The sequence below is a fragment of the Bombus terrestris genome, chromosome 16 (genome assembly GCF_910591885.1).
Source record: "Bombus terrestris chromosome 16, iyBomTerr1.2, whole genome shotgun sequence".
NCBI classification, from domain to species: domain Eukaryota; kingdom Metazoa; phylum Arthropoda; class Insecta; order Hymenoptera; family Apidae; genus Bombus; species Bombus terrestris.
Window position 1 is genome coordinate 3,498,498 of NC_063284.1, and position 16,455 is coordinate 3,514,952.

At 35.0% G+C, this 16,455-nt stretch overlaps 3 protein-coding genes across 7 annotated transcripts; all 3 read left to right on the top strand.

Moving 5' to 3' along the window:
* The first annotated feature begins 53 nt into the window (after window positions 1-53).
* LOC100649792 (N(4)-(Beta-N-acetylglucosaminyl)-L-asparaginase) lies at window positions 54-2,670 on the top strand. The gene is made up of 6 exons (XM_012319697.3): window positions 54-188; window positions 730-1,045; window positions 1,107-1,263; window positions 1,339-1,564; window positions 1,717-2,015; window positions 2,283-2,670. The coding sequence occupies exons 2-6, from the start codon at window positions 916-918 to the stop codon at window positions 2,533-2,535; spliced, it is 1,065 nt and encodes a 354-aa protein (XP_012175087.1). The 5' UTR covers window positions 54-188; window positions 730-915; the 3' UTR covers window positions 2,536-2,670.
* A 102-nt stretch (window positions 2,671-2,772) lies between these two features.
* Window positions 2,773-4,914, top strand: LOC105666942 (protein Red). Of its 2 annotated transcripts, XM_012319695.3 has the most exons (3): window positions 2,773-2,917; window positions 3,021-3,535; window positions 3,605-4,914. In XM_012319695.3, exons 2-3 carry the CDS (start codon window positions 3,044-3,046, stop codon window positions 4,661-4,663), a joined length of 1,551 nt encoding a protein of 516 aa, XP_012175085.2. In that variant the 5' UTR covers window positions 2,773-2,917; window positions 3,021-3,043; the 3' UTR covers window positions 4,664-4,914. The 2 variants fall into 2 exon arrangements, with proteins under 2 accessions (XP_012175085.2, XP_048268986.1); XM_048413029.1 differs by having other exon boundaries at window positions 2,815-3,535.
* Window positions 4,915-6,124: 1,210 nt separating this feature from the next.
* Window positions 6,125-11,170, top strand: LOC100649608 (cytosolic 10-formyltetrahydrofolate dehydrogenase). Of its 4 annotated transcripts, none has more exons than XM_003403040.4 (8): window positions 6,147-6,305; window positions 6,583-6,635; window positions 7,166-7,307; window positions 7,382-7,616; window positions 7,997-8,676; window positions 8,766-9,180; window positions 9,275-9,933; window positions 10,034-11,170. In XM_003403040.4, exons 3-8 carry the CDS (start codon window positions 7,166-7,168, stop codon window positions 10,609-10,611), a joined length of 2,709 nt encoding a protein of 902 aa, XP_003403088.1. In that variant the 5' UTR covers window positions 6,147-6,305; window positions 6,583-6,635; the 3' UTR covers window positions 10,612-11,170. The 4 variants fall into 4 exon arrangements, with proteins under 4 accessions (XP_048268982.1, XP_003403088.1, XP_012175084.1 ...); XM_012319694.3 differs by lacking the exon at window positions 6,147-6,305 and adding an exon at window positions 6,312-6,509; XM_048413025.1 differs by lacking the exon at window positions 6,583-6,635 and having other exon boundaries at window positions 6,125-6,305.
* Window positions 11,171-16,455: the final 5,285 nt, after the last annotated feature.

The window sequence follows — 16,455 nt, forward strand, 5'->3', positions numbered from 1 at the left end:
AGATCAACTTCAAAATATTATCAAGACTGTTTCATATAATTTCCTTATCGAATACAATACAAAATTATGAGAAGAATGAGTATAAACGAAGCATGATCTCACTTTAAGGAATTAAATAGTAAATTAGCGACATAAGTAATTCGGTTATCTCATTGGTCGACAAATTATATTAATACAAATCAAGCGAAGTAAGTCGTCTAGAATTTCCCTATTATCTAATTAAATTATTTTTATGTGTGATATTACATTTTCCAATTATTTTTTTCATAATAATTTTTCTCAATAATCAATTCTCATAATAATTATTAATAACAGCATTTGAAAGAAATTAAATTGTATTTTTAAACTACTACTATTTAATATAAGTAACTCCTTATTTTTAATTTTCCATTAACCTTTTGTAATTAGTACGATTTAGATAAGTCATGTTAATCATGAAAATAAATAAATTAATTAATAATCGTATTCGATAAATTTCTATGCATTAGACGAAACTATACTACATAGGAAAATGCATTATAGATAAGACACGACTTACGATTAATCATAACACATTCATTGGACTCAATATCTCAAAATTTTCCATAAGAGGGGATAAAGTTTTATATTTTAATGTAATATAGTGTAACACGAACATATAGACACGTATATGCCTACATTTCTAGAACGATCTAAATAATTATTACATAAATTTGCATGAGAATTATTCATTTGTTATGTTTACAATAGGTCTAACACAGTTCAATAACATTTGAAGATTATTAATACTCTGTACTTGAGAAGCATTATGTTAAAACAATATAAATGTACATAGCCTGACATCAGAGAGATATATCCCCACCTTTTCTGTGAACAAAGATCATCTACTCTCAAATACTTCATATTTATCAGTAGCTTTTGAACTAAACTTCAAATATGAAGTCCTTATTGATTGTATATTTGACTGCATATGTTTGGTTAACACTTTGTCAGAAAGCTTCAGCCTCTAATAAGAGTATTCCTCTGGTAGTCATTACTTGGGATTATAAGGATGCTGCACAAAGAGGTAACTACACATTTCTGTTTATAAAGATAGGATCAATATTATAATGATAATTTCTTTTCAGCATGGAATGTTTTGAACAATGAGAAAAGGAGTGCCTTGGATGCAATAGAAGAAAGTTGCAGTGTCTGTGAAGAGCAAAGATGTAGGAAAACTGTAGGATATGGAGGCAGTCCAGATGAATCTGGAGAAACAACTCTGGATGCTCTAATCATGGATGGGTATATTTTTCATTCACTTACATATATATCCTAAGCAAATTATTGTTTCTAATTGAATTATTTACCCAAAAATAGAGTAACAATGGATGTCGGTGGTGTAGGACTATTAAGAAATGTGAAAAATGCCATTTCAGTTGCTCGTAAGGTTTTAGAAAACACCAAACATTCTTTGCTTGGTGGAGAACTGGCTACAAAATTCGCTGTAGAGATGGGATTCAAAGAAGAACCTTTACAGACAGAAGAATCAAAGAAAATGTGGTTGGATTGGAAATCAAACAACTGTCAACCCAATTATTGGAAGGTATACCAATAATCTTCCATCTAGGATAGAGTCCAAGAAAAGAATATTTCTTTTCAGAAAAGAAGAACCAAGGAAGCTGAAAATAAATCTCATACATATATATTTGTATTATATATAAATGTCCGCCTAAAATCATATATTTACTTTTTCAGAACGTAGTTCCGGACCCAAAAAGATCTTGTGGCCCATATCGTGTAGCAAATATCATGGAAGACAATGTGGAGGAGCATGAATCACATGTGAACGAAGAAAACCACGATACGATCGGAGTTGTAGCTATAGATTTGAATGGACATATAGCAGCAGGTACATCGACGAATGGAGCTAGAAATAAAATCCCTGGCCGCATTGGGGATTCCCCCATAGCTGGCGCAGGCGCATATGCTGATCAAAGGGTTGGTGCGGCAGCTGGAACTGGTGAAGGAGATATAATGATGCGTTTTTTGCCAAGGTAAGAAGGTTATTCAATGAACTATCATAATTAGGTATTTATGTATTTTTAATAAAAATATATAGAATATATAATAGAAAAAAATACTAAATAATTAAAAGATCTAAAGTAAAGTGTTCACTATAATATTTAATAGATGGATAAATTTAGTTTCTATCTCTTTAGTTACGTTTATGAAGATATATAATTGCGAAAACATCCACAGTCTAATCAAGATGTACTCTTGTTCAATTATGTGCAATTTTCAACCTGAGAATATTTTTTTAGTTTCCTGGCTGTAGAGGAAATGCGCCGTGGCGCGACTCCTATTGAAGCTGCCACCACAGCGATCAGAAGGATTGCCGAACATTATCCTACATTCACCGGTGCTGTAATTGCAATAAACAAAGATGGAGAATACGGTGCTGCGTGCAACGGAATCACACGCTTCCAACATTACGTAGCTAATCCTGAATTAGGACAAGCGATGATGCATTTTGTTAATTGCATAGATGCCAAATACGAAGTCTTTAAAGTCTAGAAACGACCGATCGTTTCCTTGTAATTTCTTTTAATTTCTAAAACTTGTACTTATTAGGAAGCATATTCCTAAGCATATTAGGAAGCATATTCAATATAATATAATATCTATATTATAATATATTGTTATCTGTATTATCTAAAATAAATATTATTTAAAGAAAGAATCGGAAACTAGAATTGCAGTTCACATAAGACTGATCACATAAGACTTAAGAAGATTCAAATTCAAAATACTTACGGCGCTTTCCGATAGACAGCAGTACTGCTGCGGCATTTGTTGACGGAGGTGATGTTTTTTGGATTATGATATCTGTCGAAACAGTTGTGCGATAAATGTCGATTTCTTTAAAATAAATATTATTCATTTCACAATACTAGATGTACGTGAGACACATACTTCAATCTACAATGTTGAAACTTTAATTAGTTTCCGTTTTTTATAGAAATTTAATTGACGTTAATGACCTAACCTCAACATTTTAGAACACTCATATACAATAATTAAAATGCCAGAAACAACGGAGGAAGACATGGGAATGTCCGTTCGTTTAACGAACGATGACTTCCGAAAACTGTTGATGACACCAAGAGCATCTGTTCCATCTGCAACTCCAGCTTCTATACCTGGGACTGCTAGAGATGCCAATGCAAAGACTGCACAGACACCTAATGTTAGTGGTGGTAGTCGAGCAGAGTTGCGAAGGAAGAAAAAGAGCTTCTATGCCAAACTTAAAAAGCAAGAAGAGGATAAAATGGCAGAATTGGCAGAGAAGTATAGAGACAGAGCTAGGGAACGTAGAGATGGTACTAATCAAGATTATCAAGCAGAGGATCCAATGAACAGTGCTAGTGCATATCGTGCAGTTGCACCAGATTTAAAGTCAGGAATGGACGCAGCTGAACGAAGGAGGCAGATGATTCAGCAATCAAAATTCTTGGGTGGTGACATGGAGCATACTCATTTGGTGAAAGGCTTGGATTATGCTCTCCTCCAAAAAGTAAGAATCTACAATAAAAAATTATTTATAAGAATATAAATATATTTAAAAAAATATTTTATTCCACAGGTACGTAGCGAGATAGAAGCAAAGGAACACGAACAAGAGCAAGAAATGGAGAAGTTAGTGAAGCCAAAGGAAAAAAAGGATAAGAAGGAAGGAGAAAAGAAAGACGATGAAATGCAGTTTAAAACCAAGATAGGACGCAATGTTTATAGAACAGTTATGACCATGAAATCCAAACAGATCGAAAGAAACGAATTATTCACTCCTGGCCGTATGGCTTACGTGATAGAATTGGATGACGAAAACACGGATGTAGATATACCAACGACCTTAATCAGAAGCAAGGCAGATGTGCCCACCATAGATAATACCCCCACTTTAACAACAAACGACATTGTAATAAACAAATTGGCACAAATATTGTCTTATCTTCGCCAAGGCAACCGTCATGGTAAGAAAGGAAAGAAGAATAAGGACGGAAGGTCTAGACCTGACGATATGAATGACATGGATATTGCTCCAAGGCCACAAGACGAGAGTATTTATGGAGACATTGGTGACTACGTTCCGACGATTGGTAAGAAGGATCCGAATCAACCGAGGGAAAAGAAAAAGGCCTCTTACTTTGATAAGCCTGAAGGTGGTTTGGACGCGGATGATAAAGCAAACACTCCACAATTACCGAATGTTGCACCTTCCAACTCGGATGGTAATGCTCCAAAGAAAGGAGCGCTTCTTAATAAACTAGCTGCCGAGCCCGAAGGGTATGCAGAATGTTACCCAGGGCTAGACGAGATGCAGGACGCAATAGATGATTCAGATGATGAAGTAGACTATACCAAGATGGATCTTGGCAACAAAAAAGGCCCCATCGGCAGGTGGGATTTTGATACACCTGAAGAGTACAGCGAGTATATGAACAACAAAGAAGCTTTACCAAAAGCGGCATTTCAGTATGGTGTAAAAATGGCTGATGGAAGAAGAACAAGGAAGTATAACAAAGAAAAGAACGAGAAAGCTGAATTAGACAGAGAATGGCAGAAGATTCAAAATATTATGAACAAAAGGAAACCCACTACGGTGTTGGATGGTGCATCAGAATTCAAAGTCCCTAGATATTGAATGTCGAATAACTTGTATAATCGTGTTCACGATATATATATATATATATATATATATATATATATATATATAGATTATAAAGAATATATTCTATATATATATATATATGTATATATATACATATACACACACACATATATATATATATATATATATATATATATGTTGTAGTATATATTATATGATTTGTTTATGATTGTCACTTGTACAAAATCGGAAATGCAATAAAAGACTGTATAATATTTTTAAAACGATGTTATCCCTGATCTCTCTTTATGAAATTGTGTTATTATTATTGCAACTTATAATCTACTTCGAATCGCTTGCATAATTTTCTCATTCCTCACGGTTAGAGATCTAAACATTCATGACTTAAAACTGACTAAAACCAGTGTAAAACTGATCATGTAAACATACTGTGACCTATGACCAATAGATAGAGGGGAATCTTTCACTAAAACTCGTTATAACTAGTTAAGACTTATAATTAACGATAATTTATTTTAAATAAAGCGTCGATTCACAACATTCTGACTTATCTAAGATATTGGAAATGACGTATTTAAGACATTTTAAGATATTGAATTACTTCAAATTGGAACACTAAAGATTTTAATCCTCTTAGACTTAATTCTCTTTATTCTCAGAAGAGGATGGTTTCTTTAGACAGTATTTGTTTACAATTTAAATTATAATAATAATAATTGTTTAATCATTCACTGTAATAAAAATATAATAAACAATTTGAATTTACAAAAGATGTTACTATTGCATCTTAAAGACAGGTATTATTTTCGAAATTAACGACTTCTTATCATCAAAAACAGATAATTACCAAAATTCTTAACATATATCTAGATTTTCAAAATAATAATTAATCAAGCTAACGATTAGCGACTACTATTATCTTAACAAAAGCCGAAATACATCGATATTTATAGATATATATTTCGATATAGATAACCGGAAAACACCACTTGTCTAAATGACGGTAAACAATCAAATACAGAAATAACCAAAATATTATTCGATTTCCCTCCTACTCCCTAAAGATTAAAAATGATTTATCTAGAATTCGAATTTCTTCTATTTGTAACTTCACTAGTCTTTTCTTAAAAAGTTGTTCACCTTTTTCGGAAATGAATTGCTTCTAGAGTATTTCATTTCTGCTTTATGTCTTTCGAATAAATTTTCTAAAAACTACTTGCACTGAACATTTCGTAACTTTTATGTGTATTTTCAGATTTGTTTCAATCTTTATGGTGCTAATGAAATTTCCATATTTTTCGTATAACACGTATAATAACTTGATATTTTGAAACGAGAAATCTTATTAGGAAAATCCATGTGGGAAATCGAAATATAAATATTAAATGATCCGTATAGATAAGGAAAAGAAGAATTAAAAAACGATTCTTGACCCTGCTGGCTGATACAACCAGCTTATATAAATGCTGTGCGTTTTAACGCGGGGGTCAGTGAGATAGCCGCAAGTGCCAGCCATTTACCAGCCGTCAGTAGCTGAATAGCAGTTGGTGAAGTGAACGCACTTGGACAAAACAGCCGGAGGACCATCCACGTCAATTTTCTGATGTTGTTCCTAAAAAACTTCTTGTCGATACGTTCCTACGTCGTGAACGCAGTAAGCCAATCATATGAAATTTATAGATACCAATGTTTACACTGCTTTGGTATACGAATAATTCAAATAAATATAAATAATGGAAAGTAGAATGACAATTCGATAGCAGTACAGCATATAGCATGTTGGAAATATCTCTGGTGATAGTAGATGGTATTGCGTTCATATAATTTTAATAACATGGTAGATAGAAGTAGGAGCCAGGTTTGGTTTTTCTTATTATCTTGTAACATACTTTCCTTTTGCACAGCTTCCTCACACTGTCTTCTCTTTACAGTTTGTTTGAAAGTACAGTGAAAGTTAGAAGATATCGTTAAACGCTGGAAATAGGTATGTACAATGGTGTATACTATACTGTATTTGTTATGATGCTTAATGTTTGGTATAGGGTTGGCTGAAGGATAAAGCCCTAGCGAGACGAGTATAACGAAGTCAGTGATTATAGCAATTTCATATATACCTATATATACCTAATATGTCACTATTCATTTTTCATTTCTCTATTTATTCTTATTTATATTCGTTGATATAATTTTTTAATTATTGAATTTCCATAATTTCTATAATCTATAATTAACAAATAGTAATTTGTTAGTTATATAAAACTGATTTTTCTCACAATCCGTATCTCTTCAACCTTTTGCTTACATTAATATTTCACTATACTTGTCTCTTTCCATAATTTCTATAATCTATAATTAACAAATAGTAATTTGTTAGTTATATAAAACTGATTTTTCTCACAATCCGTATCTCTTCAACCTTTTGCTTACATTAATATTTCACTATACTTGTCTCACTAACAACGTAAAATATGTATATCATTAAATAAATGACAACTGAAGTATTTCAATATTTAGATGGCAATGGCACAACTGAAAGTGGCTATAATTGGCCAGAGCCCCTTCGCAGCCGAGGTCTACAAGCTCTTGAAGCAAAATGGTCATCAGATCACAGGAGTCTTCACCATTCCCGACAAGGCTAATCGGGAGGATCCTCTAGGTAATTAATCCTACAAAAAATATTTACTAATCAGCTCTCAATTTTCCAACATCGTAACAAACATTCTTTTACAGCGACGGCAGCAAATGCTGATAATACTCCAGTCTTCAAGATCAAGTCTTGGAGAAGCAAAGGCATGCCTTTGCCGGAAATTTTAGAAATGTATAAAGGAATCGAAGTCGACCTAAATGTTCTTCCATTCTGCAGTCAATTCATCCCCATGGAGGTCATCAATCATCCTCGTCATCGCAGCATATGCTACCATCCATCGATACTGCCGCGACATCGGGGAGCTAGTGCTATTAGTTGGTCAGTTGCTCTGAATTGAAGTAACCATAATAACACTTTACCTGATTGCAGTTGACTAATGTAATAAATGAGAGCGTTCGGTGGTCATTGTGCGATTTTTTAGCCGCTTATCTGCCGAACTGGTATTACTTGTGGCGAGAGAGGCGCGTAACAAGACGCTGACAACGTCAATCGAAGCGCACACGTATCTTAGAACCGGTTCGACTTCATTATCGGGTGCAAAATTATCGCAACACATGATACGTGTTTATTCGTGCCTTTCTCGTATCGGTGAATGCCGATAAAGAGACTGATAAATTGTCGGGCGCCACTACGCAATCGTCGTTTTTAATAATACAATTTTCTTGCAAGTAATCATCATCTTTTTATGCTCTCTTTAGGACGTTGATAGAAGGAGATGATATTGCAGGATTCTCCATTTTCTGGCCGGACAATGGCCTTGATACAGGGCCAATTTTACTCCAGAGATCGTGCAAAATAAAGCCTAATGATACTCTGGACTCTTTGTACAAAAACTACCTGTATCCTGAAGGTATCAAGGCCATGGCGGAGGCTGTAGATCTTGTGGCCAAAGGAACCGCTCCAATGATCCCCCAAATAGAAGAAAGAGCCACTTATGATCCCATGTTGAAAAAAAAGGAACTTCAAAAAATAGACTGGACCAAACCTGCTAAGAAAGTTCATGACTTCATTCGTGGCTTGGATAGCACTCCAGGTGCGTGGACAACTATCGACGGCCAAGAAGTTCGTCTGTTTGGATCTACCTTGTGGACTGATGATAAATTACCTGAAGACAGGATTGCATTACAAGTAGAAGATAGGCTAGGCTACATGCACGAAAATGGACTGCTAATTAAGGCTATTGATAATCAATTTATCAACGTGAAGAGGATGAAGGTTGGGAATAAAACCATTGTCGCCAACAAATTCGGTCAACAGAGTGAAAAAATTACGCTCGAGTTCACCGAAGAAGAGCAGAAGAACGTAGAAACCTTAAAGAGTATTTGGGAGAATATCCTGAAGACGGATGTTGACGAGGATACTGACTTCTTTGCCTGCGGTATGTGGAAGAGTATTTCTATTAATATTTTAGAATTAAAACTTCAGTAATAAAATTTAATTGATTGAATATCTGATATTTTCTTACAGGAGCAGGAAGTATGGACGTTGTGAGGCTGGTAGAGGAGGTCAAAGACAATCTGAAAGTGACTTTGCAGAATGTCGATGTCTTCATGGCTCCAGTGTTCATTGAGTTTGCTAACATGGTAATTCTTGTAGCTAGAGGTATCTCTGCTTCCAAAGAGATCAAGTATGATGCCGTGGAAATACAAGCAAACAACATGGTCTTGAAGTTTCCTAGACAATTGTTCATAAATGGAGAATTCGTGAATGGTAGTCAAGAGCCTTTAGACACGGTTAATCCTCATGATGAGAGTGTTATCTGTTCGGTTGAAACAGCTTCTGTGGAGGATGTGAACAAGGCAGTTAAAGCTGCCAAAAAGGCTTTTGAAGAAGGGGAATGGAGCAAGATTAGCGCCAGGGAGCGTGGAGCTCTTCTTTTTAAGTAAATATTTTTCAAAATTTCCTCTAGTACATCTTTATCTTATAATTTAATGCATTATTATAATGTTATTTTATAATATTCAACATCTTTTCAGATTAGCAGATCTAATGGAGGAACATAAGGAAGAACTAGCTACCATTGAAAGTATAGACTCCGGTGCAGTATATACTTTGGCTCTGAAAACCCATATAGGAATGTCCATAGAGACCTGGAGGTACTTTGCTGGCTGGTGTGACAAAATCCAAGGCTCCACCATACCAATAACTCATGCCAGGCCAAATCGCAACTTAACATTCACGAGAAAGGAGCCCATTGGTGTCTGTGGTCTAGTTACTCCTTGGAATTACCCTCTCATGATGCTCTCCTGGAAAATGGCAGCTTGCCTGGCAGCAGGCAATACTGTAGTAATGAAACCAGCTCAAACTTCACCTTTAACAGCTTTGAAATTCGCAGAGCTAACTATAAGAGCTGGTTTCCCACCTGGAGTTATTAATATTGTACCAGGGAGTGGTACTGAAGCTGGAGCCGCTATCTGTGAACATCCTTTGGTCAGAAAACTAGGCTTCACTGGGTCTACACAGGTTGGACAGTCCGTAATGAGCTGTTGTGCTAAAAGTAACTTGAAAAAAGTATCTTTAGAACTAGGTGGAAAGAGTCCTCTAGTTATCTTTGAAGATACTGATCTTCAACAGGCAGTTAAAATTGGAATGAGCAGTGTGTTTTTCAACAAGGGAGAAAATTGTATAGCTGCTGGTATAGTATTCAAATAATAAAAAAAAAATGTTCTTACAAAAACATTATTAGAATTAAAAAATGACTAAAAATTCGAATATATTTCCTTTCTTTTAAATAGGTCGGCTATTTGTGGAAGAGACAATTCATGACGAATTTGTGAAGAAGGTAGTGGAGGAGACTAAGAAGATCTCCATAGGAAATCCTCTAGATAGAAGCACCGCCCATGGACCACAGAATCACGAAGCACATATGAATAAGCTTTTAAACTATGTGAAACGTGGAGTTCAAGAAGGAGCTAAACTAGTTTATGGTGGAAAGAGATTAAACCGCCCAGGCTGGTATTTTGAGCCAACTATCTTCATAGATGTCAAGGACGACATGTACATAGCAAACGAAGAATCTTTCGGTCCTATCATGGTGATCTCCAAGTTCAGCTCGAAGAACATGGATGAAATGATTGCTAGGGCCAATAATACAGAGTACGGATTGGCTTCAGGTATCTTAACAAAGGATATCAGCAAGGCTCTAAAATTTGCTGAGAAAATAGAAGCTGGGACAGTGTTTATCAATACATATAATAAGACAGATGTGGCTGCACCTTTTGGTGGTTTCAAAATGTCTGGTTTTGGCAAGGACCTGGGTCAAGAAGCTTTGAACGAATACTTAAAAACGAAGACCGTTACTATAGAATATTAGAAGATGTCATTATTAGCTTCATCTATTTTCATTGCACTTTTATGTTTCATAATTTATGCACCAAGAACATAGATTTGTAAATCCTAGTATCCCGTTTTTATTCATATTGGATATATTTTTTTAATGTTTTTGATATTTTCGAGTCTAGAAGATAATCATCGAGTCACAAGATAATCAAGATTTCTCATCTTGAGAAACAGCAAAATCTTGCTCCCACGCAAGCGAGCTACATAAACAGTTTTTACACAAGCCCCTTCTAGCCCCTCTTTCAAAACTCCAGATGCTCCGACGTGCTTTTTTGTATAGAGACAAGTGTGCTCCATTTCTGTGAGTAGTTGGCCGTTATAGCATTATTTCCTTCTAAGATCTTTCCATTTATTTTTCTTTTTTTTTTATCAATTGATCTATATTCTCAGAGAATCATTTCTTTGTATTCAATGATCATAACAGATAGAATGTATTACAAAATGTTTGTTAAGATTGATTCTAAGCTGCTTATTAACAGGTGGCTTTGTCTAGTTGTATAACAAAGTATTAATAAAGTGGATTATATAAGTTATTACAGATATATAAATTGCCTCTTATACAATTAAATGTCTTTCTTTTTTTATATTTCATCCTCTTCTTTTTATAAAATTTCCTATTTTAACTTCATATTAAGATAGCTTTCTTTATCCATCAAATACTATAAAATTGAAAAAATTAAGAAAAATAAGCTTGTAATCTCTTTTTCGCGTAGTCTTCAATTTCAATATTTTTATTAAAATTATTATTATTTAAAAATTTCTTCAAACAAACCCTAATCCCTTTATCTACTGATAAATTCATCCTAGATGAAGATTTTATTTAGGATTACCTCGAATCACAAAGAACAGACACGGAACGCGTAAAACGTTAGCTTCGAGATAAAGAAAGAAAAATTCCCCTTAGTTAATGGACACGTGTTGCTTCTGTGTACCTGGAGATTCACCTACTAACAAAAAGGCTTCTACAAAAGTAGGTGTATGTATGGTCAACAACCCCAAGGGCAGGAACAGCTATTCTCATAAACATTCCATCTCCCACTTCCTCCTCCTCCATTTGAAGCAACCCCATGAAATAACTCTAGAATAATAGTTACAAGTTCACATCCCTTTGCACATCTCGTTTCAGAAAAAGAATTCCGTTCAGTATGAATTTACGATGGTTCTTCCAGAAATTATTTTATATCCTTAAAGAAGAAAGAGAAATAAGTAAATGAAAAATATAATGAACAAGAAGAATATAAAAAATAAAGGTGTTAAATAAATGAATAGCTGGTGAAATTATTTCCGATGACCACGAACACGATTTCTTTTCTATGGCTTTTGAGACGAATAGCCTTTTTATTGAAATTTCGAGGATTATTGAATTAATTCGACGACCAGGTAACTACGGTTTTCCATGCGGCATTATTCATCGTGAACAGGAAATGCAAATTTTCCTCTGACCTGGCTCTGCTCCCTCACCTCAGGACGCTGCCCCCTGACCCTTTCCCAATCCCCATTGCTTTCTCTCTTTCACATGCTTCTGTTTATCTTACTTTTCCGCCGCGCATCTACACTTTTTTCTCCCCTTTTAGGTAGGTTCTGGACAACTCTAAAACGTTGATACATTTTCAATGGAAATGTGTCCTCTGATCAGGCATTAACTTATATGTAAATGCTGTTCCTATTCTGTTTCCTTTAAAATTTTATTTTCAAATTCGTTGTGTTAGAAATTAAATATAGTAGATCTATATCAATATATATAAATTTGTATTTTATAAATGTACATGAAGAGACGGAATTTAAATAGAGATTTATTTTACCTATTAAATATTAGAATAAATATCCCTAACCAAGTCATTTAATTATTACAAATAAAGCCTTTAATAGCATTAAAAATGAAATATAATGGATTGCTAACAACCAAAATCGCTAATCATTATTAATAGAGATTCTAGTTCACGATAAATCCCTTTGATACTTGACTAATTATTTACGAACAATATTTTCAATGCTTCTAGAAATAGAGCATACGTATTTCCTACCTAACAGCAAGCAGTTTTACTTGCGAGGAGCGTGAAGACAATATCGATGAACCGATTAAAGGAGTTGCAGGTCTGAAAGTCGCATTGGCACTAAAATTAATGCGGTCAAAATTCACATCGCGATCCACTTAGCAATTACATTTGCCGGCCAACAGAGAAGAAGCCACGCATCCCGCGTCCAAATGTCCCCTCTTCACTCGGAGAACCGCACCACGTGTTTCTTTCTCTCGGGATCCTCCCTTCTCCGCAGCTGTTCTGCAAATCAAGTTCACTGTTCAGTCGCCCTCGGGACATCGTGCTGGATGGCTATAGTACATTGTGTTTTCATCAATTTCGCACGTTTTCTCACTCAACAAAACTGGTTCAAACCGTTTCAGACCGTGTAGTGTTGAAGCAGTCTCTATTTACCAGTCCAGTTTTATGTTTCAGTTTCTGTCCTCTTAATCATTTAATTATTGTTTATGTAAAGGAGAAGAGGTTATTAGTTATTAGTTCGGTCTAATAATTCTTGTAAAACGAAATTGAAGAAAACGTATCCGTTAATATCGTAGTGTCCGAAAGCTGCTATTGTAACCTTCCTGTGATCCCGTGGATATCGCGCTGGGCGGAAACGAATATCTTTTTGTGGGCCACGCGTGTTTGGTAAGCTGATCTATCGGGTGTTCCATGAAGCACGGATATGGGCCGCTGTGCTATCTCCTGGATCAACTGATTTTCATCTCTATTACCTTCAGCTACATCTCAATACATGTAATTCAACTTCCTTTATTTAATTCAACTTCCATAATTGTATCTGATATTTAGATCGCATAGTTTATTATAATTTAACAGATTTTAAGTATTGCCAATTTTTAAAAGAATCATAGATAATCTATTGATAATCTAAGCTATTATATGTAGTAAAAGCTACAAATTCAAACTTGCAATTTAGGATTTCAAAGGTAAAATTAAATTTCTCTTCAGTTTCACAATACTTAGAATTGAATGGTAATCTAACAGCGGCGATTAAAATAGAAATTCAAAGGCTTTCAATGAAGTTATTGTTCGATACGGTTCCGGATGTCACAGCTGTCTCACATACAGTAATTATAACGTGAATGCAAATGGACTTTCCAGACAGGTCAAGGCTTGGCTCAACTGGCTACGTTACTTCTAATATTCTTTTTTGGCTCCTTTTAATTTCAAATCGATTACGTATGACTTGAATTAACTTGACACAGTTCATGGAATTTACAAACGATCGTTCGAAATAAAAATTAAATATTAGAAGCACATAATATGTACGTACATTTTCAGTTGCGCTGAAAAGTGATCTCAAGCGTATAGCACGGTGCATCGACGCTAGCTTGTTGATTCACTCGAGAAAAATCAACTACATACAGCGTAACGTGTATGAGTCATCCTGGGTCACAACAATAATACTACTCGGAAAGATTCTCGTTCCGCTCTGCCAGGGAGTCTTCAAAGCGTTTCCGACTGAGAATTCAGTTGTTAGACCAGGTTCCGTATTCTGGTTTCATTTTCTTCAAATAATTCTTTTCATTTTTACGATCTCTATTGTAAACTTCCAAGTGTATTACGATGCAAATTCTTCATCAAATCATATTTCTAATTACCACGATTTAATATACAGATTTAATAATTAATAATAAAAAGAAAATAAGATAATTTGGAAGTTGTATTTTTAAATGAACAAACTTCACTTTTAAATTAAATGATAGATTAAATAATTCTTAGATTACTTCCTTTCATTCCATTAATTTCATCAAAACATAGTTTTTCCATGTATTGTGATTCAATTATTTGTGAACTCGAGGCAGCTGAGGTTGTTATCGGTCTACTAGAAAAACATTCCAGGTGGTCCTGTCAAAGCGGGTCGACTGAATGCATTTCAAAGGCCTCACGTGGCCCTCATGATTGCGCAATCGTTCGCTCTGTGAGCACAGAAGTCGATGATGCTGAAGACTACAGACTACGTTGTTTAGCTACCGAGAAAGAAAAGACTTCTTTGTTGCTAATCTCTCCCCTCGTTTCTCTTCTCTTTTCAGTTGCTATTAAAATTATTTTCATACCATGAAAATATTCTTCTCATTTTTCATATCTCTTATTGACAACTCAAACACGCTTTCTGATATCAAAATCTTTTTTATTGCTAATGCTAAATCAAATTGTTTCATCTCAAAAAATTACAGTGTTGCACTATCTAGCAGGAAAGATTATCGAAGAAATTATAATCTAATTGGATCTTTGCTTCAGTAAAATTAAGTCTAATATTAAGTTTCAAAATTTTCTTAGAGCTTTTCTTTAAAGATAGATAATGGAAGAAAAAATACAGCAACACGTGGAACACTCATTCTCACCATGCGTGAAGCAGATGTTCATGTTTCACTTGATGCCAACCGGCGGCAGCGTTTCGAGTGGGGAGTGCCGCCGGCTTTCCGCGGGTGTTGCTCAGGGAAAAAGAGGCAAGCAGAAAAACAAAGGGAGGGAAAACACCCGTTCAGGTCGAGGGATGAAGGTAATCATGGCTAATAAACTAGAAAAATTCTCTGTAATCGTGTCAAGAGAGAGACCACTGACTCTGAGTTGACCCTTAAATGTTGTATGTGTCAAAGGACCCTTACCATGCTAGGGCTTACTCTTCAAATCACTTTGATCTACATTTTATATCGATCCTAGACGAACAATGTTCATCTAGTTGACGTTTTCATATAGGAAAAAAAGTTGTCGAGGAGGTCCTCTTCAATTTAGATTGACCTAGTTCTTGATTAGCAGGGTTGCGAAGAAGATCCAAAATGGATTGGGTAATTTGTTTCTTAGGAGGTCTGCAGGTTCAGGTTGCTTCAGGTTATTAACCCAGGTTCCTTAATGTTTTCTGTAATGTGTTTTCAGTAAATTAAATATCTGGATATTAATTGGTACTAATTATGGTACTAGGATTATTGAAAAAAGTTGAAAAAACAATTGATTTATATTGCAGATATTGTTCTAAGTGTGTTCATTTAATATTTATTTTGAAATATTTAGATTCAGGTTTAAATTAGAGAATGTTATCTATAATTTATGCCATTTTATAGGCTTAACATACATATCAAACTTCCAAATATAATTTCATCCAATATCTGATGACAGGAGACTCGTAGGAAGAATTGCAGAAAATTGTACATTTTATTTATTTCAGCCTGGAATTTATGAAGAAGGAAATATCCATGTCTTTTGTTGTGCTTAGCTATAAATCTACCAAGGGTGATATCTTGTGCAGCTATCCGCCCCTTCCTGTTTCCTCTTTGCAAGTAGCTGGGCTAATCTCTAAACCGCAGCATCCTGTGGGTGTACAAGTTGAACAGTTATAAAGTTCCTGCTTGAATCACAAGAATACTCAGTCAAAAGACAATCTCCCTAGAATGTACATCATGGGCCAAGCTGATTTTTGTTTCTGATCCTTCTTCCAACATCTCAGTGTTACTGTGTACGATGTGACAAAAATCAATTCTACATAGAATGTAAAAGTGTTTAAGTCTGAATCTGGAATTTGAACAGTGACAATTGGGCATTGAATGGGGAATAATTTTCATTTACTTGCAGTATTGTCACAAGGAGTGTTCTGGAATTTTGGAAATGATCCTGAACTGGCTACGTTGCGGCTCGTCATCGGGCACTTTGCTGCTTTACAAACGCAAGCTGCCTTTTGAAGGGCAACACCGTACTCAGTGAATCGCATCAGTGAACATTTCTTTTCTCTTCATTCACGTCGTTAACAATTACTGAACTTTCTTTTCATTGTTCTTTGTACA